This window comes from Gopherus flavomarginatus, chromosome 7 (assembly GCF_025201925.1).
Source record: "Gopherus flavomarginatus isolate rGopFla2 chromosome 7, rGopFla2.mat.asm, whole genome shotgun sequence".
NCBI classification, from domain to species: domain Eukaryota; kingdom Metazoa; phylum Chordata; order Testudines; family Testudinidae; genus Gopherus; species Gopherus flavomarginatus.
In genome coordinates, this window is record NC_066623.1 from 107320401 (window position 1) to 107348088 (window position 27688).

Here is a 27688-nt window from a genome sequence, read left to right on the forward strand (position 1 = left end):
TTCTTCAGAACTTACCTTAGACCTTAGTCCATCCCGTGCTTTGCTGCACACTGGGCTACCCACATTTGCCATCCTTGCCTGTCAACTGCCCTTCTCTCCAAATCTTCCCATTTCATGTTGAGGTGCTTGATGTTGTTCAGAACTGTTCGTTTCCATGTTAGTCATGGTCTTCCTCTCTTTCTTCTTGAGTTTTCTGGCTTCCATTCAAGGGTGGTATTTGATAAGCATTTTTTTTTCCATTCTCAGCACATATCCCAGCCACTGATGTCTTCTTTTGTAGATTATTTGTGTGAGGGTACCTTGTCCAGTAATTTTTCTGACTTAATTCACCTTCCTATCTCTATACGTTATTCCCAATATTCATCTCAGACATTTGTGATTAAATGTATCCAGCTTTTGCATATGTTTCTTGGTAAGTTGCCATGTCTCACTGCTATATGTTGTGATGGCAATAGCGATTGCCTTGTACAAATTCAGTTTTGTCTTAAGGGAGATGTTTTTGAGTTGCCAGATATTTTTTAGTCTTCCAAATGCAGCATTTGCCTTCCCCATTCTTATTTCCTCAGAACTAGTACCGTCTTGGCTGCTAATACTTCCAAGATATGTAAAATTGTCCACCTTCTTCAGTTTCTCTTCTTCAATTTTGATTTTTGTCCCTATAGTCCCCCTTAACATGACTACATTTCTCTGCATTGTATCTCAAACCTGCCTTCTCCATTATTTCTTTTACTTGGTTTGTGTATTTTTGCAGTCCATTGGCATCTTCACTGATAAGAGTGATGGCCTCAGGAAAGTCTTAATCACATAGCCTTGAATTGTTCCATTTAGCCCATATGTATCACTGTCGCATAATCCATAGTCAATGACTAGCATAAACAAAAAAGGAGACAGCACTCCTCCCTTACATCTGTCTTGATACTGAATGGCTTATTCAATCCATTTTTCTTCATAACTAAGCCAAGAATTTCTCCCTTTCTAGTTCTTGCTGGTAGGGCCTAATCCAGCCCCCCTGCAGTCAATAGGAATCTTTCTGTTGACTCTACCAGGAATTATTAGCTCAAACTGTTATTGGATGCCAGGCTACAGGCAGAGATACAGGCCCAGCCCTGCCCTCTAATGACTGGCTCAGGGGCCTGGGGCAGGAGGCACCAAACAAGGGCATAAAGCTAAGGGGAGGGGGACTCGGGCCCTGGCGCGGGGAGAGAAAGCAGGTGATCTCCCAGGGACTGTGTGGGGGAGGTGGCTGAGGCCTTGTGGGATATGTGAGGGGGTGGGGTGCGGGAGGGCTGTATGGGAGAGTGGGGCTGGGGCAGCCAGCACAGGAAGCTGGGGGGGGAGGCTGACGCCCACCTACCCACATTGAAGGGCGCAGGGTGGGAGCTGTACCAGGCCGCGGAGCGGGGAGCAGCCTCCCAGCAGGCCCCACAGCAGAGCGCTGCTGTCAGTGAGGCTGGCCCACCCCTAATGCAGGCGGGGGCATGAGGCCGCACCCTGGCAGGGCCTGGGCCCAGCTCCTCTTGGCGCCCTAGCCTAGGCAAGCAGATGGGCAGGCACCGCAGGCTGCGGCCGGGGAGCCCTAGGGCAGGGGTTCTCAAATGGGGGTTGGGACCCCTCAGGGGACATGAGGTTATTACTGGGGGGGTTGCGAGCTGCCAGCCTCCACCCCAAACCCCGCTCTGCCTCCCGCATTTATAATGGTGTTAAATCTATAAACAAGAGTTTTAATTTATAAAGGGGGGTTGCACTCAGCGGCTTGCTGTGTGAAAGGGGTCCCCAGCACACAGGGTGAGAACCCCTGGCCCTAGGGCAAAGAGCCCAGGCCGGCCCAACCGCGGGCCTCCCTGAGCCAGCTGGGGTTGCCTTCCCGCCGCCCCGGGGGCAAAGGCAGCCCAGGGGCGGGAAGAAATTTCCCTGCTTGCAGCGGGTGCGCTGGGAGCCCGGGGCATGGCGGGGAGAGCGCCCTGCACACTCCCACCCACCCCCGTGGGTGCAACGCGAGTGGGGGGGGGTGTCCGCCTCCCCGCTCCCCGCCTGGTTTCGTCTCCTCATTAGATGGCCCAGAAAGTAGCCCGACCAGAGCGCCTCGTGCGCACACTTCGCGGGAAGCACGTGCCCCTGATTCCTGCCCCCCCCATACAACCCGCCCCCCCAGCGCACACCCTCGTGAGATCGAAACCACCCAACGACGCCGGGGTCCAGCCGAGCCTGCGGAGCGCGCTAGCGCCGGGGAATGGATGCGGCCTCTTGCCCAGGGATTCATCCCGGTGCAGAGCCTGAAGCAACCAACCACCCATCAGACCTGCCCTCGGTTCTGCCCCAAGCTCTTCTGGGTCATTCCGCCCAGGGGCAACGAGACAAAATCTGCATCTGCTTTGCGTGCCGCAGAACATCGATCCGGAGAGGCGCAGGAAGACACAGACACAGAGCAGCGCGCGTGGCGCAGGCGGACGCGGGCGCGCACTCTGCGCTGGGTCTGGTTCGATGCAGTGATTAAATGCAGCATCGTGCGCCGTAAACAGAGGGGAGAGAAAACCAACGCGGATGGAACTGGAAGGTTTCTAAATTCATCTGCGAGTTGTAAACTCAGAGAGACTCAAGAAACTGCCAGGCGGGCGCAGAGCAACCCTTCTCCCCTGCCTCCCACCAGCTCTCGCTCCCTGTTTATTTTGATTTTGCAAAATAACAACAATAAGTAATTCACAGGATTCCTCCCCCCCCCCATAGAAAATCCGCTAATACCGAGGCAGAACTCCCTCGATCAGCGACACAACGACTGCTGAGTTACTCTGTGCACCGCTCGCTCTTCTCTGCAGCGCAGTATGGGTATCACATTCCCGGCCCCAAGGAAGGAGCAGGAAAAAGATAAGGTCTGATTGCCCAGCAATTACTGCCCTGGAGCCCCCCCCCCAGTCATGGCCAGCAAACAGCATGAGCTGCTTCACCTCCAGGGACGCCGCTGGAGCTTTGTGCTAGGGGGTTAGCTTTGAAGTTACTCTGAAATATTAGTGCCCACGATTCTGCACGGAGCCATGACAACGAATGGAAGCGAAATCCGCAAGATAGCACTCCCGCAAGCTCGGGCGGGCCCCTCCAAACCCAGGCATGTTACAAGTGGTGTCTATCGCTGCCGTTCCATCATTAGCTTCTTAAGAGAAATCAGTATTTGCATAAGGGGGCCAATTAAGTAGCGCGTGTTAATTGCAGAAGAATACAAGAATTATTTTTTTCCCGAAGTGTATTTTTTAATGATGCTATTAAAGCAACCCTTTCCCGCCCTCCCGCTCCTCAAACTCTTTCCGTGTTTCTCATGCACGGTCTAGGTTGTATTTATCCATCACATTCCGGTAAGACTTTTAAGCTCCTGAGCTACTACGACAACAAATACAGTTCCACAGGAGGAGCATAAAAACTCCTTCGGCAAATCCGAGTGGAGCTGTCATCATCGTGAATAAAAATAAAAGGGTTTATCTTCGTGCTTCCCGCTAGTGAAACAATTTACTCTCCACAATATGGAATCCTCCTCTCCCCCCCACACCCACCGCTGGCTGGGGCAGTAGCTAGCCCCTCACCTTAGAGATGTTATCCATGTAACATGGGTATTACCCCCCAAATCCGCCCACCCCAGCAGTTCCACTGGCCTCTCCCCTCCTGGCCCCACCAGGCATTAGGAACCTGGAAAATGTGAGGCGTTCTAGGTTTTTAATTATACCCTTTCCCTTTGCTCCCTTCATTTTTTTTTGCCCCCTTTGCAGCGAGACACACTTAGAGTGGTTGTGACATTTAGGTGGCAGCTCATTGTGTGGAACACTTAAAGTTTAAAAAACAAGCCCCATAGAAGTTGAGGGGCTTAAAGCAGCCCCCTTTGTAGGGCAAGGCATTGAGTTTTGATTCTGGACAATGGTGTTTCTCAAATTTCTTCCAAAAACCTGCACCCCATCTGTGATCTCAATGCAATCTCTTTTCTCTCTGCCTTCAATTCATTTGGCAAAGAAGAAGCAGATGCATGGGACGGGGCTTGAATTTTAATTATTGGGTTTTACCTGAAACAAAACAGCAAATCCTATTTACCATGTGTTTGAAGTTAGGAAAGGGTAGGGGCATATAAAATATAATTAAAAAGCTCTCGGAACGTTAGGAGCCGACAAGAGCCCTTCTGATGAACCTTTCCAAGTGCCATATAGTAAGTTAGTAATGCAGCGCTTCCTTGAGTCTCTCTAGCTCTGTAGGGCTGGCTCCTCTCTACCTGCGTGTTGTCTCCGAACTGCAGGCCACGGTGATCAGACCCCCCCACCCCTAGGTTCTTTGGAAGGTTGTAGCTCATTGCGGGGAATGCGTCAGAGGTTTTAACGTGACCTGCAAAGCCAAGTGCAGTTTAAACAGCCTTGCATGTTGCTGCCCTCCCCACCACCACCTGGGAGGTGACAGTCGGGTGCTATTTAGCAGCGTGCCCCAGGGACGCAGCCTCAGCCCCCAGAGAGCTGCGAACCCATGAGCTCGCTTTCATCCTTGGAAAACCCCACTGTTCCCCCCGCAAACCGCCAGTCTCCAGCCTTTGCTGGAATACTTTGTACCCGACCTGTTGCTTCTGCTCCACCTTCCGCACAGATCGCTTTGTAGTGCTACACACACACACACACACATTGTGTGTGCCCACAGCCCCCCCGCCGCCCCCGCGCCCTATTCACATCACCTCAAAGTGCATTGAACCAGCAATGAGGTGCGAAGGGAAAATTGTCTGTCACTTTAATCCATGCCCGAGGGGCTGGGGAATGAAAAAGAGAGCGCGCGCGAGAGAAAGACAGCGAGGAACGGATTGGGTTTAAAGGGCCTAAATCCATACAATGGCTGTGGGAATGCTGGGCCCGGTCCTCCGGCCTGCTGCTTCCCCAGCGAGCCCGCAATTAGCCGCCCGTAAGAGCGCTATTCTCTGGAGAGCGCAGGGAGGGCGCTTCGCTTTCCAAGGTGAGCCTGGGCGTTTCAGGAGACGCTTGGGTGTCCCACCTTCGTTCTAAGAACCAGCCCCGGGACCCGCAGTTCCTGAAAAGGGAGGGGGCCCCTCCCTGGGCCCCACCCACCCGCGTGGCAGGTAGGCCGTGGCTGTTGAGCCCACGCGAGGCTGTAGCTAGCAAGGCGTTACAGACTCTGCGGGCTGGGCGCTTTTCTTCGCCAATCTGCCAGGCCTGCTTGTATCCCCGTGCGCCCGGCCCTGCCGACGGGAAAGGCATTTCACAGCGGAGCCGCATGGCAAACACTTGCCATGTGAATTCCCTTTAACCTGCCTCTTTAGGGTGAGGATGGGGCTGTTCTTCACAGGCTCAGCAACATTTCCCGGGGGAGGGGCGACTCGAAGCTCTCCTGTCATCTGGCAAAACCCAGCCTCCTCGACAGCGGGCCTTGGGTGCCCTAAGAGGCTGGGGTTTGGGGGTCCCAGTGTGGCTCGTTTGGGGCGTTCCTCGGTGTCGCTGTGTAAAGGAGGGGGCGCCTTCCCTCTTCCCCCTGTTAAAATGATGATGATTTATTTCCCCTCCCTCGGGTAATCCCAGACAGTGTTTTAGCCAAATCAGGGAGCCACTGGTCAACATCAAAGGCCCGCAGAGCAAAGCCCACTTTTCTGTGGATGGGCACAAGTGCTTGGAGGAACAAGAAATTGTAGAGTAACAACTAAAGGCTTTCTTGTGCAGTTATTTTAAGGGCTTTGTTCAGTGCCTGAGGGGGGATGCTTCCATTTGTTCGGGAGGGGATTCATCACATCCCCCTTTCATGTGAACCAGAGGTTAACAACCTAATGAGCACTTGGTGAAGAGATGAAGCGTGTAAAGAGCCCGTTTTTTTCCCCCAAATCCTGCGCTGCTGTCCTGGGGTTGTGCTACTCTAACCTCGGCGGGGCTAACAGTCTCAGCACTTCCAGCGGGGAGCCCCTGGAAGGCAATCCGAGGTCCAGCAGCGCTCAGGCCGGGCAAAAGCAGCTAGACAGTCCGCTTCCAATACCCCACCAGGGAGCCGAGGGGGCAGAGCCGCGGTGCTACATATGTTGGGTCAAGTCTCCCCATTGTGAGCGTGTAAAAAGGTGTAAAAACTCAATCATCTGTAGCTCTTTAAAGGGAGGGCTTACCCGGGATTTGTTGCATAATGGATTGTTAAAAAAGTAGACGGTTGAATTAAAACTGTTCCCTAGTCACTTTTAATTAGACCACTCTATTTAATTAGCAAAGTTGAAACATGCAATTAAAATTAGCTCAGTTTAGCACATATTTGAAGGGAACGGGGACGCGTCTCCGGTTCCTGCGAAAGCGAGTGGAAGGAGGAATGGCGGAGAAGTTTGAGTCTGTAAGTGAAATGACTGGCTGGAGGTAATGCACCCAGAGACCATCTGCTAGAAAACCTGCCTTCTCCCCTTTAATTATGAACCTGCTCCTAATGTCTCTATAACGCCCGTCCTCTGGCTGATGCAGCTGGACGCCGCGAGACTTTTCTTGTGAAGTTTGAAATACAGACCTGCCTCCTAAGGCGCCCAGGCTGGGTCTGGCCGATTGCTGTTGCTGAGTTCAGATATCACCAGTCACATTCATGCTTAGGACTGTACTAAATTCGTCAGCTCATGTCGCCTTTACGCTAAAGCTAAGAACCCGGAATTGTTGCTAAAGGATACAAAATACCGAAAACTCTGTGGGACTAGGGACAATAAGGAAACCATAGACTGATATTAACAATCATTATTTCTCTACACTTCAGCCACACTTTGTCACTGGAGAGCAGAGTAATCGACGTAATGATGTTTAAAAATGTTTGAATCCCCAACTAAGGGAATTTCTCTCTTTCACCGTTCAATGAGCTGATGAGGTTGCTCTTACTGGAGGGGAGGGGCAACAATGTACATATTTTTTAGTGGGGGAGGGTAATTTTCATTCTTGCAATATTGGTTTGGGGATAATTACTTTTAATGTCAAAAAGATTTAGTTTAATATCATCTCTATTAGGCTGCTGGGCGGATAATTAAAGTGAAGATGATAGCAGCAGGGAAACAGATGGCATTTGCTTACTTTGATTCAGTAGGTAAATAATGAAAAAGTCAATGGCAAACCCCCTCGAACAATTGAAACCTTAAAGAGCACTAACATTAGCAGGTACTTACAAACTATCTACTGCTCAGAACCAGATGAAAATACACTAATCAAGAACTATATTTCTCTGGAATGCTTCCGGAAGCCACTGCGCTCACTCTCTCTCCTACCGACCAATGGAAGGGCTCTTTTTAATTAAGATTTTATGAACTGTAATTGGGAATTGCTGCCTCACCGTTGTGTGCAGTTATCTCCAGTTTTTGCAGCGTAACAATAATAAAGATAAAGATAAAGAATGGCTTTTTAATGAACAATCTGCAATAGCGGTGGTGTGGAAAATAGGCGTTTAGAAATACTAGGTCTTTTTTTTTTAAAGTTGTGTCTCAAAGTTTTATGTAACAAAACCAAATGGGGGCTATTTAATCACGTCCGTTAACTTTCCGTGTTTTTTAAGGCTCCCAAATTAAAATACAATAATGGTAATAATTAATAACAAAGCTGATTATTTAAAGCAAATAAGGAACTTTAACTCTCTCTTTTGACTTTTAACGAAGTAAATTGTTTTTCTACGGATTATTCGGCAAATTCTAAATCTAAATCATGAAACGAAGCTGAGCTCCAGCCTGTTAACAACCTAGTTTGTCTGATGTCCTATGTCCTATGTCCTCGGTCGGGGATGGATTTGTTAATAGCTAACCCGAGCCTGTCATGCAAGGGGCCCGATCCTGCAGTCCTGACTCGGCCTTCAGATGAGAAGTTTGTTCCCGGGTCAGAGGCTGATTGAAAGGGTAAGTAAAACTCCCCGAAAGTTTCTTTCTCAAGTGACACGGTAGGGCGACATGAAATGAAAAGTTCCCAGGCGCTTAACTCGAGCCAGCCTGCCTGCGCCGGGCACCCGAAAGGACATTAAAGCCAGTTTGAATCCAAACTTCGCAGCTAAAGGACCATTATACCCTGAAACGTCCCGGCCCAAATCCTGTACAAAGGGCCACAGGGGATCAGATTAAAAAAAAAAGTATCCACAGGCCAAGTCTCCCCCTCCCCCCCTCACTCCAGTGCTTATTGGTGACAACACCCTCACCTAGGCTTGGGGTCTGCATTTCAGATTAGCCAAGGTGAAATACACCAGGCCTTGTGCCTGCTCTTCCAGGGGTCCAGGCAGCTCGGCACAAAGGGAAATTCAGCTCCCCGTAAAACACAAACCCTCCTCGTGGCTTAAAGGGGGTGGAAATAGCTGCCAAAGCCCGAGGGTGAGCGACCCAGTCTCTGGGGCTTGAAAGTTGTATTTTGTTAGGTTTGTACGTCTGGAGTCCCCACTCCCCACCCCACCTCGCGGTTCGGCCCACTCCTCAGTAAACTGCAAAAAGCGATGGAAAGATGGATACTCTTCTGGCTCGTAAACAATCAAACCAACTCCGCCCCCCCCCCCCCCCCCCAAACACAAGACCAGAGATTGAGATGGCGATTTTATTGTGTTTGGTCGACTACAAAAGAGACGCTGTGAAAAATAAACAGCGCACCACACGTATCGCTCGATCATCCCCATGGCCAGTACAGAGCAAACCCTTCCTCGCGGTGCCTGAGCAGCTCCATGGCAAACTCTGAAAGTGAGGGGCTAACGCTGATTAGAGGGTATGCGGAATTGATCTAATTCACAAGCAGTTGTATTTTGCTTGAATTAAACCTTTGCAATGGCTCCAGGCTGGGGGGGAGCATGCACTGCAGGGCGGACATCTCCCGAAAAAACCACGGCGGGAATAAATGAGTCTTGTTAAAATCTTCAATCGGTCAAAAGTGAGGCTGGGGTCCCTGGCTTTTAAATTCTTTAAAGGCACTTAACAAATAAACGCTGCCGCGAGGACTTCACATGTCCACCAGGAACCAAACTCGAACGAGGGGAAAGAGAAAGGAGCCGTTTGGTTTAACCTTTAATAACTTGTGCTGAGATTCCGCTTTAGAGCAACAAATGTTTCCTGTCCAACAAGGGCGCTTTCTTGCTAGGATGAATGCGAAACGAGTTATGTTTAGACATAAACAGTAGAGCGTACAATTAATATTCTCGGGTACACCCTGTTTCTGTGTGTATCTATGTGTTTGCAATTGGGGGGGGCGTCAATAGATGGAAACCTACGTAAAAACAAGCACTATATCACGCTAGCTTTTAACAATCGGTATTGTTTCCAACCACGTGCTGCTGCTTAGGGCCTCTTCACACCCTCTGTTAGTAAACATATTTCAATAAATAGCGACTGTTGAGATGTTGGATCGACACTGCAGCTAGTCCAAACGGTATGAAGGGAAATACAGAATTTTTAATGAGATACAAATTATATATAAAATGTGTGTATGTACATATGTCTATATTATAGTGTGTCTATATAGTATAATCATTTTGTCTCTATATAGCCACACATTTATGATACAATATGTAATAGAGCTATAGAGTGACATATAGGTAAGTAGGTAGATATGTATAAACGCATATATATGTGTCCAATACATTTTAAAAAGGCTATTCCTGTTCTTGTAATCTCACCAGAGGGATGACAAGTTTGATAAATTCCTGTTAAAAAAAACAATTAAATCCCAGTAGCTGGTTCGGGAGCGGCTATTTTTGCCATAGGTCATCTCCAAACTACGTACACAATACAGGAGGTCATTTTTTAAAAAATTCCTTAAATGCAAAGGATGCTCTAGCCCTCTGATTTAAACGTACGTTGAAAAGGAAGAGAGAGGAGGACATAACACAAGCTGTATTCTGTGTTTGTTGGTGATCACAGAATGCCTCGCGGGGCTATTTGCAGATAAATTACAAAACCAAACAAGTAATTAAACAGCTTTGCAAGGAAAAAGGGAAACGTGTTCTGCGCAATAAGCCTAGATAAAATACAATACAAAAAGTTTCCCATTCAGTCTGATCCAATTAAACGAATTCCCCACTAAACCCGGAGCTCTGATATATTCTCCCTGGAGAATAAAATTAGTGGTTGCAGATAAAATTAAAGCAGCTATTTTGACTTCTTGGCTGCATTAAATAGAGGTGTTATGACACCTAGCTACGAGAAGCGGGTGGCAGCTTTCAACACCCAGTCTCAGCCGTCCGAAGGGAAAGATTCTACTTTATTTTTAAAGTAAGAAGAATGATGCAAACATCAGACAAATATCAACGTGTCTGCGGGATGCGATGCCTTGCAATTGGTATTTTTCAGCAAAGAGCTGCTTCCCATAGAAGAACGATTACAAAGAAAGCAAAAAGCAAGGGCATTATCCGCCGCTATTCTGCAGTTAAGCGCTGGCAAGAGGCTCACCATCCATATCCCCTTATATTGTCAGGTTTGGATTTTAATACTCTACAAGGAAGGTGGGGGAGGTTAACAAAATGAAAGAGAACGAAATTATTTTAGTTCTTCACATACTCCGCTGGGAATCCCAAAGGGTTTCAACCAATCTATTCAGAGCGCTCGCACCTCAGTGCTACAACTTGCTTCCCTAGCATAGAAAATGCTAACTCCATACGGAGGGACCCTGTCATTGCAATCGCTTAACTTAGCCCCCAGAGCACTGCCCACCCTTTCTTTAGCTGAGCGGTCTAAGCAAGGCTGTGAGAGGTGAAACATTCCATTCTAACAAAGTGCAATCGCTCTTTATTGAGTCTCTGTAAACCACTGCTCGTATTTTCATTCGTTATCGTTATCAAGGGGCAACAAAAAGGCACAAGAAATTAACAAAATAATCATAATTATTCATCATCGAAGAGCCTTCGTGTAGAACACAGAGATGGGAGCTTTCGCCCAAATATTCCTTCCGGAAAAGGAGAGGTGCGTTCACTTCACAAGTTCCAAAATCCCAAACCTGCTACTTCCTCTCCGCGCAAACTGATTACCAAGGAGGAGGACGTCAAGCCAGGGTGGTTAACGCTAAAACAAAAACTGGACACAATTACCAGCACGAAAGCCCAGTTGCTCAAGGAGGTATAAACCCTGTTTGAACCGTCCCGTGGAAACTCAAAAAAGGTGCCTGTTGAACTAGTTATTAAACAAATAGCTAGTCATTAAAACCAGGAGAGACACAACGAACTTTTGGGGGAACCTGATTCATTTCTCCATATATTTTTAAATTAAATAAAAATCGAAAATCATACTCACCTCTCAAATACCACCTATTTCAGCTGTACTGGTAAAATGCACCTGCAGTTGCAAAATGAGTAAAAAAAAAAGTTAGGTTCTACTATACAACAAAATTGCCGGGGGGAGAGAGGGCACTTTAAATTGAATTGTCACTTTGCATGATATATCCCCCCCGCCCCCTTGACAAGTGACACAGTGGAAAATCTGAAGTGCAAACCACACAATTGGCCAGGCAACTACTGTTTTAAGTGGATTTTAAAACTACTAGGCAGTGAGAAATCAGACAAATTTCACAAACAAACACACACACTTAAATGGAAACTATTTGTCATGATTTTTTCAACGCAACTCCCTTAGCAGGACCCTCCTAGTTTCCTTAAAGCCTAGTTTATTTGAGAGCAGCTTCGGGCGGACACTGTGACAAGCCAGTGGCCAATCAAAAGGGCTCGTTCCTCCCCGGCCAATAGCAGGCGCCACATTGTTGTCCAATGTTGTCTAATGGAAACGTAAGGCGCAACAATAGAGCAAGTGATCGCGGGCGCCTGGGCGAAGATCCTTATCTCCTGGCAACTCTCGCCCTGCAAGTGTCACACATGCGAACTTGAGCTGAGTGCGGGGGGACCGGACTGGGGCTTGGCGCTGGAGGTCTGCGCGCCTGGGGGCCGCAGGGCAGATGAGTAGAGAGGGAGGGCGAGGCTCTTTCGCTGCGTGCCTGGGGAAGTTTGAAGTTGCAGCTGCCTGAGTCTTGGGAGCGCCAGGGAGCGGGGCTTGGCGGGTTGTGTTTTCTGCTGTGTATTTGGTTTAGGCGGCTCTGCTGGGTGAGTTGTGCCGTTGTCCTGCGCGGTCGCGGGGGGGGGGGAATCATGTTCGAGGGGCAGAGCTAACTTGGGGGGTGGTTGTTGTTGCGGTTTTTGTTTGGTTTTGCAGAGGACTCAGTTCGTTGCAGGGGTTGTTTCTCTTGGATCCCGACCCCGTGGCGTTGTTGGCAGGGGGGCAGGAGGCATAGCTCTGCCTGACTCGGGTCAGGCTGGTAATGGTGGGTGCTGTTTGTAAAGGTGTCAGTGGATCACCGCAGGGGAAACCGGTGATTGGTGACACATTAAAAAAATAAACGAAATAAACTAAATTAAAGGGACTCGGGTTTGACCTGGCGGCAGGAAAGCGGACAGGTGTGAGCAAGGGAACTCTCTCTAGCCCCGGGTCTTGCGCGCTCTGACATGGGCTTGGCAGAGCCCTGCCAGAGGTGCCTGGACAATAACGGAGCCAAGGGGTTTTAACTCCCTCTCCACAGCGAGAAGCCGGTTTTTCCAAGGACCGCAGTTTGCTCTCGAGGGACTGGATAGGAGACAGAGAGTGGGGGTTGTTTGAAGGGCATTTCACTCCCTGACAGGGCTGGGGCGTGCGGGGGACTTAGATACCCCCTTTTACTAGAGATCTGGGTGTTCATTGTGCCGGCGTCTAGGCGGGTATCGCAAAGATCCAGGTTTTTATAGTGCCTGGGGGTTTAGTGGAGAGATCGGGGGGGGGGGGGGGCGGTTATAGTGCCTAGGTCTCGGTGGGTGCTGAGGGGATTCCCTCTGAGGGGCCACTGCTTTGGAGCAGCTTTGCTTGTTTCTGGGTTCTTCCCCTGCAGTCTGGGGAAGCCCGTGGCCAGGATGGAGCTGAGATCCGAAATGCCCAGCGTCCCCTCGGCGCCCCCTCCGGTGCCCCCCAGCTCGGTGGCGGCCGCCGCGGCAGCCGCGGCCGCAAGCTTGCCGGTGAGCGTGGCCGGCAGCCTCCTTCGGGGCCCGCCGCTGCTGCTGCGGGCTGCCGAGAAGTACCCGCGCACGCCCAAGTGCGCCCGGTGCCGGAACCACGGGGTGGTGTCGGCGCTGAAGGGCCACAAGCGCTACTGCCGCTGGAAGGACTGCATGTGCGCCAAGTGCACCCTGATCGCCGAGCGCCAGCGCGTCATGGCCGCGCAGGTGGCGCTGCGCCGCCAGCAGGCGCAGGAGGAGAACGAGGCCCGCGAGCTCCAGCTGCTCTACGGCACCGCTGAGGGGCTGGCCCTGGCTGCGGCCAACGGCATCATCCCGCCCCGGCCGGCCTACGAGGTCTTCGGCTCCGTCTGCAGCGGGGCCAGCGGCGAGGGAGGCCCTGGGGGCTCGGGTAAGGGAGCGACCCCCCTCCGGGACAGCTAAGCGGGGGGGGGTCTATTTACCTACCTACTATCTACCTACCCCCCTACACCCCATCTATCTATCCCCCTACACGCAATCTATCTGCCTATTCCCATATATCCTGTCATCCACCCATTTATCCCTCCCCATACTCCCCCTCTATCTATCCCCATATATCCCCTCCACGCTCCTACACCCCAGCTATCTGCCTATTCCCATACACCTATTTATCCCTCCCCATACACCCCCTCTATGTATCCCCATACATCCCCATAAACATCATAGAATCTTCATACACCCCATCCCCATATACCCCACCTGTCTATCCATCTACATACATCCCATCTGCCTGTTCCTATACTGTACTATCTGTCTCTCCCTATCTCTCCATACACCCCAACTATCCATCCCCAGCCACCCCATCTGTCTATCCCCATACACCCCCTCAATCCATCTTCCCTTCCTCCCCATACACATCTATCCATCCAACCATCCCTATATCAATCTATCCCTCCCCATAGGCCTCCTCTATCTCCATATACCCCCTCTATCCATCCATCCCAATACACATCTATTTATCCATCCATCCTTCCTGGCCTAATCATGTCACCCTCTCTGGTTTATAGGGATGGAGGGGGGGGCAGCTGATGGAAAACCCACTCTAGGGGATTGAGTGACTGAATTCAAACTTGGGTCCACAGCCAGAGAGGGCACCTCCTTGCTTCAGGCTGGAAAGTTGCCTTCTGGGGAGGGACTGAATCCAAGTCAGAGTCCAGGCCTGCAGCCCTGCAGGGCAGGGACTGGTCCCCACTCTCTGTGTCCTGAGACACAAAACGGTGTCAACAAATGACTAAATACTAAGTGCCTCCAAGTATCTCCAGTAGCAGAAATCCAAGCGGCTGAGGGTGGATGGGAAGGGGCCTGTGGACCCAACCTCGAGCTGCTGGGATCCTCTGATCTCTATGGCCAGAGCTGTATCTGCCTTTGTTACAGCCCTTTTCTCCCTAGGCCCGCGGGCCGCTGCTCCGTGGGGCTGCGGGCTGGGCCCCGGCCCTGCACTCACTGGGCTCCTTGCTTTTCCTTGCAGACTCCAAGCTGCAGAAGTTCGACCTGTTCCCCAAGACGCTGCTGCCCAGCCGGGCTGTGACCCCGCAGCAGGCGGGCGGGAAGCCCCTGTCTCCGGACAGGGAGTCGGTGCCGGGCACCTCCTCCCCCGAGGCTCGCCAAGGCTCGGGCTCGGAGAACGGGGACGGCGAGTCTTTCCTGAGCTCGCCCGTCTCCAAGGGGCCGAAGGAGGGGGAGGAGAGCCCGGGCTCCATCAGCCCGCTGGGCTCGGACTCGGGCTCGGAGGCAGAGAAGGACGAGCAGGACCCGTCGCCCTCGGCCGGCGGCCGCCAGCGGACTCCCATCGACATCCTGACGCGGGTCTTCCCGGCGCACCGGCGCAGCGTGCTGGAGCTGGTGCTGCAGGGCTGCGGCGGGGACGTGGTGCAGGCCATCGAGCAGATCCTCAACAACCGCGGCCCGGACAAGGGGCCCGAGGAGAGCTGGGCCCGGGACGGCGCCCTGCAGCCCAGCCCGGCCGCCGCCGCCGCCCACCACCGGCCCCTGATCGCCGGCCCCATGAGCCCGGCCATCGGCACGCTGGGCAGCCGCTCCGCCTTCTCGCCGCTGCAGCCCAACGCCGGCCACTTCGGCGCCGAGGCCGGGGCCTACCCGCTGGGCACCCACCTGGGCCTCAACCCGCTGCGCCTGGCCTACTCGGCGCACAGCCGGGGACTGGCCTTCATGGCCCCCTACTCCACCGCCGGCCTCATGCCCACGCTGGGCTTCCGGCCGCCCATGGACTACGCCTTCAGCGACCTCATGCGGGACCGCTCCGCCGTGCACAAGGAGCAGGTCTACTCCAGCGGCCTCTACGGGCCCATGGTCAACAACACCCCCGAAAAGCAATAGACCGAGCCCCCTGCTGGGGAGCAGCGCCCGGCCGGCGGCGGGCACGGCGCTGCAGCCAAGGCCACGCTCCCTCCTCGCGGCTCTTGACAGCTGCCAAAGCACCGCTCACGCCTTGCAGCCAAGGGCAGGGCTGCACCCCAAGGCACTCCCTGAAGATATAAATATAAAGCGAGAGAAAGAGGGGGGACTATATGGACACCGATTGATTCGCTCCCCTTCCGGCTCACTCCGTTGTCGGGCACCGAACAGAGTGTCGGGCAAAGCTGACAAATAATAGGTGTATTGAAAAAAAAGGTTATAAAGGTGCACTTTCATTGTTGAGATGTTTGTCACTCTCTTTGTTGCTTATGGCCATAAGCATGGATATCCTTGGTGAATTGTGAGGTGTGTATATATATATATATACACACACACATACATATATATATATATGTATACTAGCAAGTGTATAATGTTATAAAATGGAAATCTAAGTTATTAATGTAACTTGTAGGTTAACTTGGTATTAAAGCTAAAGGTTAGACAGCTCTCATTGTAATACTTACCAGGTATATAGATTAAATATATTGTAAAATTGAAAAGCCTTCCCGCCCACCCCTTCCAAGAAATGTTATAACCTGTATATAACATTGGAAAGTAGATATATTTGTAACTGTCCGTAGGACCCAGCCGCCAATGCTGTATAACGGTTTAATGAGCCTCTTCATTTGTGATCTGCAAGAAAATTGCTTTCTGGTTCCAATGTAGCAAACTTCTTGCCGTTTCTAACAATTACTTTCTGTGTTTCCATTTCATAGAAATACTAGAAATAAATGTTATTTTCTATTAAAAATCAGTCTTACAAATGGCAAATGATATTTTATGGAACAATGTTTTGGCAAAACCAGTTAACACATAAAGTCAATATTCAAGGCAGATTAATGCCAATAATTTAGGAACTTTCTGAACATGTTTATTAAATTTTATGTCATGGTTGAAGCAGACAATCTGAAGCAGACATTTAAAACACACACACACACACACACACAGAGAGAGAAATGCAGCATACAGAAATTTACTTTTCCATCAAAATGTCAAATAATTTAATTTCTAATTCCTCATATTTTATTTATTTAGAAAAAAAAATCTCCAGTGCATTTTGTAGGGGATTTTCTAGTTTGGGGCTTGCTGATTTCTTTTCTGTATTTAGACAATCTGACATTATCCCAGGGAAAGGCAAAGTGTATTGTTAAAATAATTGTGTTCGTTGTTGCATATAGATGCTGGATCATCCTGCGACTGCAGCGACGAAAGGGGAACCATTTCTTTTCATTTGATGATTGCAGATTTTAATTGCTTCTATATGATTAAGATAAGAAACGGACAAATAATAAATAATATTAAAGACAGGTTGTTTAAATAGCAAAATTCTGTTACGGAATCAAATCGGGCAAAACAAAATCAGCTTGTGTGTTTTTTTTTAAAAACCTCTAATTAATTTTATATTGGGACCGATCCTGATGTCTTAAATCGCCCATTAATTTCAGGAGGAAGGGTACACGAACGGCACTATGATCAATCGCATTGGCAACATAGCGTCCGATTATTCTTCAAGGCAAATAGAAGAAATATGCTATTTTCTTCTTTCACTGAATATAAGAAAGAGCGCCAGCAATAGCTTCGTACAATGCCCCGATCCTCCAAAAAAAAAAAAAAAAAGTGATTGTGGAGGGCAGAGGGACTTTTCTTATCTGTCCTGGGAGCGTTTGGCCCAGGAAAACTATTACTCACAAAGAATAAATTCAGTGCATGGTTGAATTAAGACTGTAAAAGCTCCTAAAGTTGGTTGGTATGGAAACCTAATCCCACCAAACTGTTCTGTGGCACAGCTGGACTGTTTACTTTCTCACTTCAAATATAACTGTGTAAACATTGGCTTGAAACTGACAGTGCTGTTCCTATAAACCAGTTAATATATCGGTGTGTCTGAGACGAACTGTGTGTCTTCATGGTTATTGGAAGAAGCCCAGGGGTAAAATCAAAGAACCAGAGCGAGTACCGTGCGATTCTTCATTGGCTTTCGCAATTGATCACGTTGGCAACAATTTTAAGATTGTTCTTTTGGGGAGTAAATATTACAGATTACACCTAAGTAAATACTTCTGACCCCGCTCCAACCTGAGAGCAGCCAAATCAATATCACAAGGGAAACTTTTTAAAGTCTCGTGTTCCAAGAGTGAGTGAAACTTAATATTACTACAATAAAACGGTTTAATAAAGAAGGGCTTTAATAGTGAGCTAATTTGATTGAGTTTCCTAATTCCACTTTAATTGGAAAAGGAGTTGTCTGTTTGGTTATAAAGTGCCAGGGTTATTGAAGACTGGAAAAAAAAGATGGACTTTGAGCATCTGAATACGCTTTTTTTTTTTTTTTGGCAGCTGACTGTCCCCAGGATGAGTTTCCATATCTGGGATTATGAATGGGCTACAAAGAGCTGCTATTTAAAGCAACCAGGTTGCCACATTTCTCCCTTTCTAGCCTTGTTGAGAGGGGCTTAGGAGGTGTTGGTTTAACTCAGCTCCCTTTTTAATTACAAAAGCCATTCTTGTGTAGTTAGCCGAGCCGGACAATTTATCAGAATTGTTGCTGTTTCTTGGAGGTTTGCTCGAGCCTGAGTTTATACAGCCCACAATGGGGATCATGATGATTAAATTTCATAGGGATAGCTTAGGCTGTTAACTTAAAAAAAAAAAGCTGATACATTGTCCCCATGGAAGTAATTCCCTGCCTGGACAAAAAAATAATCCCCCAACAGTTGAGTTTGAAGCTGCTGCACACAGGTTTCTCTCTGGAAGCCTGGGGCAAGGCGTGAAATATTCAGCTCCCCTTTAGAATGAAATTAAATACTTGCTCCTGAATAAAAATTCGCGGAGCAGAGTATAAATTATTTGTGAGGCAGAGAGAGGCTGGAAGCGAGCGCTAGCAAACTTCCCTGTTAATTAAATCTTAATCCGCTGGTTGCAGGAAGCGGTGGGGCTGGAACAGAGGCTGCTGAACATACAGTGGGACACGTCCCGCAGTTATATTAACTGCACTTGTGTTTAATAGGAATCAGCCCTAATCCACAGCATAATAAAGATCAAATTAGACTAACCATTTAGTAGCGAAATGACATTCCTTCACCTAGGCGGAACCCGAGGCGCAGCCGAAAGAGAGAGACTGAAACCTGCCCTCCAGCCGCCGGCAGCTTGGTGGGACTGTGCCCTGGGAGGGTCAGGGGAAATCAGCCGTTTGTAACCCACTCTTTTAAATACGGGCTTGGGGACTGGTAGCAGGAACGGGAGAAGGGGTAGTTAGAAACTCCCATATTAGCCTGCCCCTCAGTTCCCCACGCTTTGCCGGTCGTTAGGAGCCCAATTTCCTGCGTATCCTGGGCGGGCGCGCGGAATGAAGCAGTGTAGCGGCGAGCCCAGTGGAGGTGCTAAGCTGCGCGCACTGCAGGCCCGGCGCCCGGCCACGAGTGTTTATTCTGCAGCAGGCGGTATGTAAACCCAGGGTGGGGTATTCCCCCTCCAGGCATGGGCCAGATCACCCCGCCATTCCCAACACGCGTTCCAAGGGAAGCAGAGTCTTGGCCCCGCAGAGCTTTCCGCTGCAGGGGCGCAGGTGGGAGCCTGCGGGGTATTTTCAGTCAGCTGTGAGGCGCCGCTGGCCTAAAGTCATGGCAGAAGTTACAGGGGGAAAGTGCCGGAAGAACTTCCGAGCAGGCACAAAGGCAAACCCTCCTGCCGGGGAAACTTGGTGCAAACTCTGCGCAGTGCTGCGCAGCGCAGCGCAAGAAGCGAGGAAAGCGCGCGCGCTGGCCCTGCCTGGAAGGGGGATTCATTCATTTTAATAGTGACCAAATAATTCCTCCTCTTGGAAGGAGCCCGGCAAGTCGAGGGCTCTGAAATCCTCCAGAGCAGCAGCAGCCTCAACTTCCCTTACTCTAGGCGGGAGAAAGGACTTGCGAGCTACACCCATTCGCCTTGTTTGCTGGCAGTTAAGGCAAGTCGCTCGTAACCCCCTCTCCATAATCCACCTGTGCTACCTATCCCCACCAAGCAAGATCTGGCGCCTGGGGAAACCGCACGCACTAGCTTTGGTTATTGCAAACGTGGAGTGGATAATTCCCGTGCAAGTTCCAGGCCGCGCATCCCTGCTGGGGGATGACTTCGGTGCAGCGCAGCCAGGTTATGCATGCGGCGGGACGCTATTGTAATGCCTGTCAGGAGTAGCAGGGCAAATATTTGTCATGATTTTTTGCCTAGTGTGCTTGACATGGAAACCGCTGGGAAGCCCAGCATTGTCTTAAACTAGAGGGGGGAAATTGGTGTCGATTATCAATCACTTTCACAGATTTTAGCCTCCCAGCGCCAGGACATCCAGTAGCTGGCCCCTCTTTTTACAGTGTGTGACGAAAGCATCGACCTTCGGCATCGGGAGAGCAAGTCACTTTCACACATGCCGCCAGAGGTGGCCCAATACATTTCAAGTGTCACAGATCCCCCACGGCGTGGTGATTTTCTGATATTCTGGCCTGTAAAACTATCCTCACACTTACCCACAGCGCAACCTCAGACACTGGAGCCTTATAAAACCGAGCAGAATTTGAGTAAATACAGCTGCCTCCTGGTTTGATGTGGATGTCAGTGCTGTGAATTTGATGAAAACAATAATTGCAGACAGAAGCCTTTCTCCTCTTCCATTCCCTCACCAATTACTATGAGCGCAGGTATCTTCCTCGCCGGGTATTTGCTTCATAGTGTGGTGGATCATAGCTGAATAGCGAGATTTTCTCACGGAAATCTCCCGTACCATGCAACAGAAATTTCCCTTCCTATTCCTGATCAAGTGGATCCCTCCCCCATTCCCAAACAGGTGGACACCTGTTTCGTTTGTGGGTTGGTATCTCCCCTATGGCACCCGCAGCAACTGCTTATAAGCAAAAATAATACCAGGAAAGTACGTAACATATTTTAATTTGGAAAAAAGGTGGAGTCAGCACGTAGTGACTAGTCAGCTCAGGAACCACCAGCAATTGCTCCATTGGTCACTGTATGTGAGCTACTGCTAGGGAGAAATGCTTGTGAAATCACCGTTGTTCGTGCCATGTGAACTCACGATTTCCAGCATTTGGCTGAGTTTCAGCACACCCAAAAGACTGGCTCTGTTAGATTGCTACAGAAGTAAGGAACCCATTAATGGAGTTACATCAGAGATGAATCTGGCGCAAAGTGCCATTGGTATGAATTATCAGAGGGGTAGCCCTGTTAGTCTGGATCTGTAAAAGCAGCAAAGAATCCTGTGGCACCTTATAGACTAACAGACATGAATATTAATTAGAGCCCCTCAACATTTTTCATTCTAAACTTTTTAAAATTAAAATTGGAAAATTAGTGAAAAAAATAGATATTTCAAAGTTTTCTGATTTTTTTGACACAAAGTTAAAGCTAATTTTTTTGGATTTTTGAAACAGTAATTTTTTTTGTTTGTTTTTCTTCTCTTTTTCTTCCTTTCTACATCTCTTTTTCAGTGGCAAAAAAGGAGAAGTGTAGTAGTGGCAAGGGGGAAAAGAGAGAGAAAGGGGAACAAACAAAAACTACAACCTGAAAATGTTCAGCTTTGATTTTGATTTTTTCACTTAAACATTGGGAAAATTCCCACCTTTTAAAGAAAAATTGCAAAAATTAATTTTTAAAAGCTATTTTTATGCAACATCATTTTCAACCAGCTCCAATATTGGTATTTCCCATGTTCCTAGGGTGGGGAAGGATAAATGCAAAGAATTCTCCTGACAGAAGATGACAGGTGAGTTTTGAGGGCTCCGAGGTATTTATGCTTTAGATATGCAGTTTGAGATACAAAGTATTGACAGGAGCCTTAATAATAAGGACATTGCCAAGCTGTGAGAGAGTTAAGACAAGTAAGTAAATGGGGAGAGAGCTGGATGATGGAATTTAATATAAATGTAAGCGGATACTGCTGGAGAAAGCAAACCTGAAAGTAAATTAAACCTTCAATAGTGTTAGATGTGAAGAAATAGAGGAGAGAACCTTTGGGGTATGTAATAATTGGAAGAGTGTCTCCAGGGTAAGGGAGCTGCAAAAAGGGTACACTACAGACTTATGCTGGTATAACTATGTCCACACCCCTGAGCAGTGACCTAACCACAGGTGTAGACAGTGCTATGTCTGCGGGAGAGCTTCTCCTGCAGGTGGATTAACTACCCTGACTGGAGATGCTCTCTGGTCAGTGTAGGATGGTCTTCACTTTAGCTCTGCGGCATGCAGCTGTACCGATGCAGTGTTGGAAGTGTAGACCTGACCAGAGTACTGGGCAATACCCCCTGAGCCAGCACTCTGGTCACTGCTACATCAATTAGTTGCCCCTTGCAAAACTGGATATAGGAACTGTGCCGGACTGAGAGATTGAAGGTGGTCTGAAGAGCATTAAAAAACGAATCACCTCATTAACTCAGAAGGCACAAAGGCACCAGAAGGAAGTGTGAAGAGGTAAGAGAAAGTGAAAGAGCAGTAGGCTGCTGGGTCATGGACATAGGTGGTGTCTCCCTTGCTGGGTTTAGGAGCTGTAGCGCCCCCGGAGTCTGGTAAAGCTGCTGCACAAGCTGTAGGGGATGAATGTTGTGCATACCTCACTGGCTGTTTCCCTGGAAGCCTGTCTCTGAATAGGTTGTCTGGAAAGAGGCAGGAGCAGAACTCAGATATATTGTTGGTGGGGGCCATGTAAGTACCTAGATAGTTGGAATTACAAAAAAACAAGGTGATGAGTGTACTTAGGCTATGGTGGCTAGCACTAGGCACCAAAAATGTAAGTGAGGGTATTCAGGTTATTAAAGGGGTGCTGGCGAGGGCTACAAGAGGTATCTGAAGATTATAAAGCTCTGATACTCAGACTGAGGCTGGGGAGCCAGCAAGTGGTTCTTCAATGTGTCTCCTGCGGCTCTTTGCAGCAGAGGATATTAAAACACTGTGTGATTTAATGATTAGACAACCAGGATGCTTTTACTATGTTATTAACCAATTGTAGTTGATATAATAATAATACTTGGTCATTTTGCTGTGAGAATAATTTATCTATATCTCTATATATTAGTAAATGAAACAATGAATTCACACTACTGTGGTTTTTTTGGATAATGTTGATTATTAATTTGACTCTTGAACTGCTGAGGTCTGAGTATGTGACGGGTTAGATCACAGAAATCCCCTTGGGAACTGCCAACTGATGTGCCAAGACGACTACTTCCCCTGCTTTCCCTGCCAGCTTGGGGCTCCAGCACCCTGTCTTGTTGAGCCAGACATGCCAGTCTGCTCCAACACTGACCCAGGGTCTGAATCACCTGCCCTAAAGCTGCAGACTTAACTGAAAGCAATTTAAGAAGTGTGCCTGTCTTTAACACTCAGATGCCCAACTCCCAATGGGGTCCAAACCCCAAATAAATCTGTTTTACCCTGTTTAAAACTTATACAGGGTAAACTCATAAATTGTTTGCCCTCTATAACACTGATAGATACGCACAGCTGTTTGCTCCCCCCCCCCCCGTATTAATACATACTCTGGGTCAATTAGTAAGTAGAAAGTGATTTTATTAAATACAGAAAGTAGGATTTAAGAGGTTCCAAGCAATAGCAGACAGACAAAGTGAATTACCAAGCAAAATAAAATAAAACACACAAGTCTAAGGCCAGTATAGTAATAAAACTGAATACAGATAAAAAAATCTCACCCTCAGAGGTGTTTCAATAAGTTTATTTCACAGACTGGATGCCTTCCTAATCTGGGCACAATCCTTTCCCCTGGTCCAGCCCTTGTTCCAGCTCAGGTGATAGCTAGGGGATTTCTTGTTATGGCTGCCCCTTTTGTTCTGTTCCACCCACTTATATATCTTTTGCATAAGGCGGGAATCTTTTGTCCCTCTCTGGGTTCCCACCCCCTCCTTCTCAATGGAAAAGCACCAGGTTAAAGATGGATTACAGTGACATGTGATCATGTCACCTGCCATCTACAGTCAATTGTCCTGGTTAACGGGAGCCATCAAGATTTCAAACCACCATTAATGGCCCACACTTTGCATAATTACAATAGGCTCTCAGAGTTATATTTCCTATTTCTAGTTTCTCGATACGTTTATACAAATAGGATGAACACACTCAGTAGATTATAAGCTTTGTAATGATACCTTACAAGAGCTCTTTAGCAAGAAGCATATTTTAGTTACATTATGTTCACACTCATCAGCATACTTTCATAAAATCATCTAGAGTGCAATGTCACAGAGTATTACTGTTATAAGGTGTCTTCATGAGGAAGGCTTTAAGAGCTTCCCATAGTCAGCAAGGGAAAAAATGATGAGGGGACTAGACTGCAATATATGTTTTAAAGAGAATCATATGAGAACTTTGAGATTTGGAGAACAGTACTGGCTGCTGTATAAGAACTAAAATAGATTAGACACTAGACCATAATATAGGAGAATGGTGTAGCAAGAGGTCACCAGCTGAAACTGGTAAAAATATTTCTGTAACACTTAACTGAAAATTGCACAAGAGCAAGTACATCCAGTGAGATAAAAACACACGCTGCATCCAGAAGTGCAAAGAGGCAATAACAGGCCTGCCCCCAATGTGCCATCCTGACCTAATTATAAGAAATCTAGCAACATAAAACCTAGGATATACCACATGGGCTTTCTGTGTAACTAATGTTTGCTTCAGTGAAGCTATGCCTGTTTATACCAGGTGTGAATTGGGTACACAATACAGACACGACTCTGATTAGACATATAGGTTTGGGTTATCTCAGTTTGGAATGCTGTTTTGAGAAGTATTGGTTTATCTTAGATGTGGATACTAGAATCTTATCTTAGGTAGGGTGACCAGATGTCCTATTTTTAAAGGGACAATCCTGATTTTTGGGACTTTTTCTTATATAGGTGCCTATAACCTCCATCCCCTGTCCTGTTTTTTCACAGTTGCTATCTGGTCACCCTAATCTTAAGTAATGATGACTCCCTGTAGACTCTGAATTGTGAGGAAAAATAATGCTTCCTGAAGATTATGATGGCACCTGGCAGGCCCATTTTGATGAGCTGGAAGAGATTCAAGGATTAATTCTTTTAGATATGGCCAAGTGTGAGAAGCCTCTTGATTCATGTATGGCTAAAATGGCGGGGGAGGGGAGAAAGAAGAAAGGATTGGGGAGAAGAATTGTTTCCTGACAGCACATGCTCACAAGGATGTCTGCCCATGGCTGATCTTCAAGTCAGACCTGGCTGCACTCAGATGACCAGAGGCAGAATAGGGTACCAGCCCCAAACCAACACCTTGAGGTGGTTTCCTATTCTCCTACAGGGCAGATGGAGGACCAAGGAGATGACACCACAGATGATCCAGTGGTGATAAGAGTTCTGGAGCAGTGGGACCTGGTCTATGAGAGGAAGACTGACTGGGAGCAGCAACACTGGCATTGAGGCAGTGCTGGTATAAACTGGACCTTTGTGCAATGGAGGAGCCAGGGATCTAATGATCTAGAAGCTGGAGATAGAACACAGAACACTAATTTCTTGTGGGGCGGGGCATAGACGCCAAGGGCGGGGGGTGGGGCGGTGTATCTGGGATACTGATTCCTATCTCTCAGCCTTTGAGAAGGCATGTGACTTAAATTGGGTAGACCCCATAGATTGTTTCCATTTTCTAATCCCTTTTCTCAGAGAGAAAGCCCTAGAAGACTACAGCCAAATGGATAGGCAGACTGTGGGGCTCATGAACCACTTAAAATGCCTTTGCTCCTTACGTTTGAAGTGACACCCCCATCTCCAATTTACAGGAAAATATTTTGGGTTTGAAAACAGAAGGGGATATCTCCTATAGAGGTGGAAACTGAGCTGGGGAACAATATCTTATCACAACTGATCTTGCTTAGGATTATTAGCAGGTCCCTTTGGAAACTGAGGCCAGGCTTAAATCTACATTTATCCCCCACTGGGGATCTTTGAATTCTTGGTTTTATCTTCTGGCCTCAAAGGGGCTCCAGATACCTTTGAGATAGGTTACTGGAGGGGGTAGATATTTGTACTTTTGTCAGACTGAGGAGGAATATGTTATCCATGTGGGGAGAATGCTCCACTGCATTCAGCTGGCACGACTGACTGTAAAAGTGGAGAAGTGTGAAGTGGGGATGGTAGAAGTGGCCTCTCTTGGCCATATAGTGGAAAGTGGCTACATTAAGCTTGAACCTGCAAAGGTGGAAGCTATTAAGAACTGGCCTACTCCAGAAACTGGGAAGTCAGCCCAATGCTTTATTGAGATGACAAGTTATTACAGGAGACTTGTCCCTCTCTTTAGATTCTTGGCTGCACTCATCACGGATTTGTGTAAAAAGGGTAAGCCTGACAAAATGGATCGAACCAATCAATGTCAAGGGGACATCTCTAAACTAAGGAAACCTCAGCCAGATCCAGTTCTGGTAAATCCATACTTTGGCAAACCCTCCAGGGCTTTTATAGATGCTTTGGATGCTGGGCCAGGTGTTGTGCTGATGCAAACTGATGACAAGGGGGAGAGGCATCTAATTGTGTATCTGAGCAAGAAACTACTCCCCTGAGAAAAGAATTATACCACTGTTGAGAACGGAGTATCTTGCCATAATATGGGCACCTAGCAACTTAGAGTTGTATCTATTTGGGCAGCATCTTACAGTGTATATCAACCACTTCTATCTCCCTGGTTATATTAAGCAAAAGGATTTAATGTCAAATTACTGAGATGGAGTCTAGAACATCAAGGTTATGATGTGGAAGTAGTTCATGTTAATGGGAGCATATCTGTAATAGCAGACGTGCAATCTCAGAGGGAGATGTGAAAACTTCCCAAGGATCAGAGGTGAAGTACCCTGATCATTTCATCTTCATCTGGGGGAGAGATGTGATGGATTGGTATAGCTGTACGTCTATATCAAATTGTGACTTTCAGTTTAGAGTGTAACTGCCATTTTGAAGAATCTGACCCACATTGTGAGTATGTCACTCTAAGGAGAGCTGTCAGGGTCAGACCCAAGGCAGTTTATTGTAATGCCTGACACCTCCCTGAAGGGCTAACACAAGTCATCAGCTGTGATTGTCTTCCAATCCAGGGGGCCCACCATGAGGGCAATGGTTTTGCTATAGTGGAGCCAGGCTGGAGGCAACTGTTGTTCCCAGTTTGGACTCCAGAACGTCCCTGCTAACCACTTGACTGGAGTTTAGCAGCTGATTGGCTGGTCACCTGACAGAGGGCAGAAATCTTGTTTAAGGGAGGATGCACTCTAGGCTCTTTCTCTCAGTCTCACCAGCTGACTGTTGCCAGATAGCAGAAGAGGGTGGGAGAGAGGCCTTACTTGCCTGATCCACTAGCTGGCCAGAGGACTCACAAGAAGAGGTAAGCATCAACTCAAGGGAGAGAGTATACAGGCTTCTGTTCCCCCGACCCCCCCCCAAAGAATTGTAACTCTTGTATGTTTTAAGAGTAAATGTTACTGTGGTTAAGAAGCTCCTCTACAAAGCCTGTGTTCTTTGCTTTACCTGCTACATCATCCCTAAGGGTTAAACTATAAACCAGAGCATCCATGACTAGATGGAAGGTGGGGAGGAAGGCAGGGGGCATGCGTAAGTGACTTGGGAGTTCTCAGCACTGCTTTCAGAGCCTAGGGCAGTTGGACTTCAGAGTCTCATATTCCCAAGGAAAGGTGTCAGATGGAATCTATACCCAGGAGTGTGCCTTAGAGCAGGGCCGGTGCAAGGATGTTTTGCACCCTAGGCGAAACTTCCACCTTGTGCCCTCCCCCGTCCCCAAGCCCTGCCCTGAGGTGCCCCCCTCCACGGCAGCTCACCACCCCCCACCCTCCACCCCGAGTAAGGGGGGAGCGGCATGCAGGGGAACTCCCCGCCCCAGCTCACCCCTGCTCCACCTCAACCCCAAGCACGCCATCGCCGCTTCACTTCTCCTGCCTCCCAGGCTTGCGGCGCCAATCAGCTTAGGCGCTGCAAGTTTGGGAGGTGGGAGAAGTGAAGGGGCCATGGCGTGCTCGGGGACGAGGCTGGGCAGGGGTGAGCTGGGGCCAGGAAGTTCCCCTGTGTGCCGTCACCTCCTTACTTGCTGCAGGCGGCCCTCCCCGCGCCCCCCTGCCCCAGCTCCCTCCACTTAAATGCCGGCGGCGACCAGGGTGGCCGAAGATCCAGCTGGTACGGTCGCGCTGAAGAAAATTCCGCCCCCCAAATCCTAGTGCCCTAAACGACTGCCTAGGTTGCCTAAATGGTTGCACCAGCCCTGCCTTAGAGACCCAGAGCTAGAAATGGTGACTGGACTC

The 27688-nt window shown here is 48.5% G+C and overlaps 1 protein-coding gene and 1 long non-coding RNA gene across 2 annotated transcripts; one reads left to right on the forward strand and one right to left on the reverse strand.

Annotated features, from left to right (window-relative positions):
* Positions 1 to 9812: 9812 nt before the first annotated feature.
* On the reverse strand, positions 9813 to 15158 carry LOC127054755 (uncharacterized). Its single transcript, XR_007775326.1, has 3 exons — positions 15079 to 15158; positions 11207 to 11248; positions 9813 to 10978 (listed from the first exon to the last, which is right to left on the reverse strand). It is a non-coding gene; the product is annotated as an uncharacterized LOC127054755 (long non-coding RNA).
* On the forward strand, positions 12844 to 17274 carry DMRTA2 (DMRT like family A2). The gene is made up of 2 exons (XM_050960921.1): positions 12844 to 13336; positions 14435 to 17274. Exons 1-2 carry the CDS (start codon positions 12844 to 12846, stop codon positions 15301 to 15303), a joined length of 1362 nt encoding a protein of 453 aa, XP_050816878.1. The 3' UTR covers positions 15304 to 17274.
* Positions 17275 to 27688: the final 10414 nt, after the last annotated feature.

Coding starts and splice junctions, on each gene's coding strand:
- DMRTA2 (XM_050960921.1), top strand. CDS start 12,844: ATGGAGCTGAGATCCGAAATGCCCAGCGTCCCCTCGGCGCCCCCTCCG. Junction 13,337..14,434: donor GGGAGGCCCTGGGGGCTCGG/GTAAGGGAGCGA, acceptor TTTTCCTTGCAG/ACTCCAAGCTGCAGAAGTTC.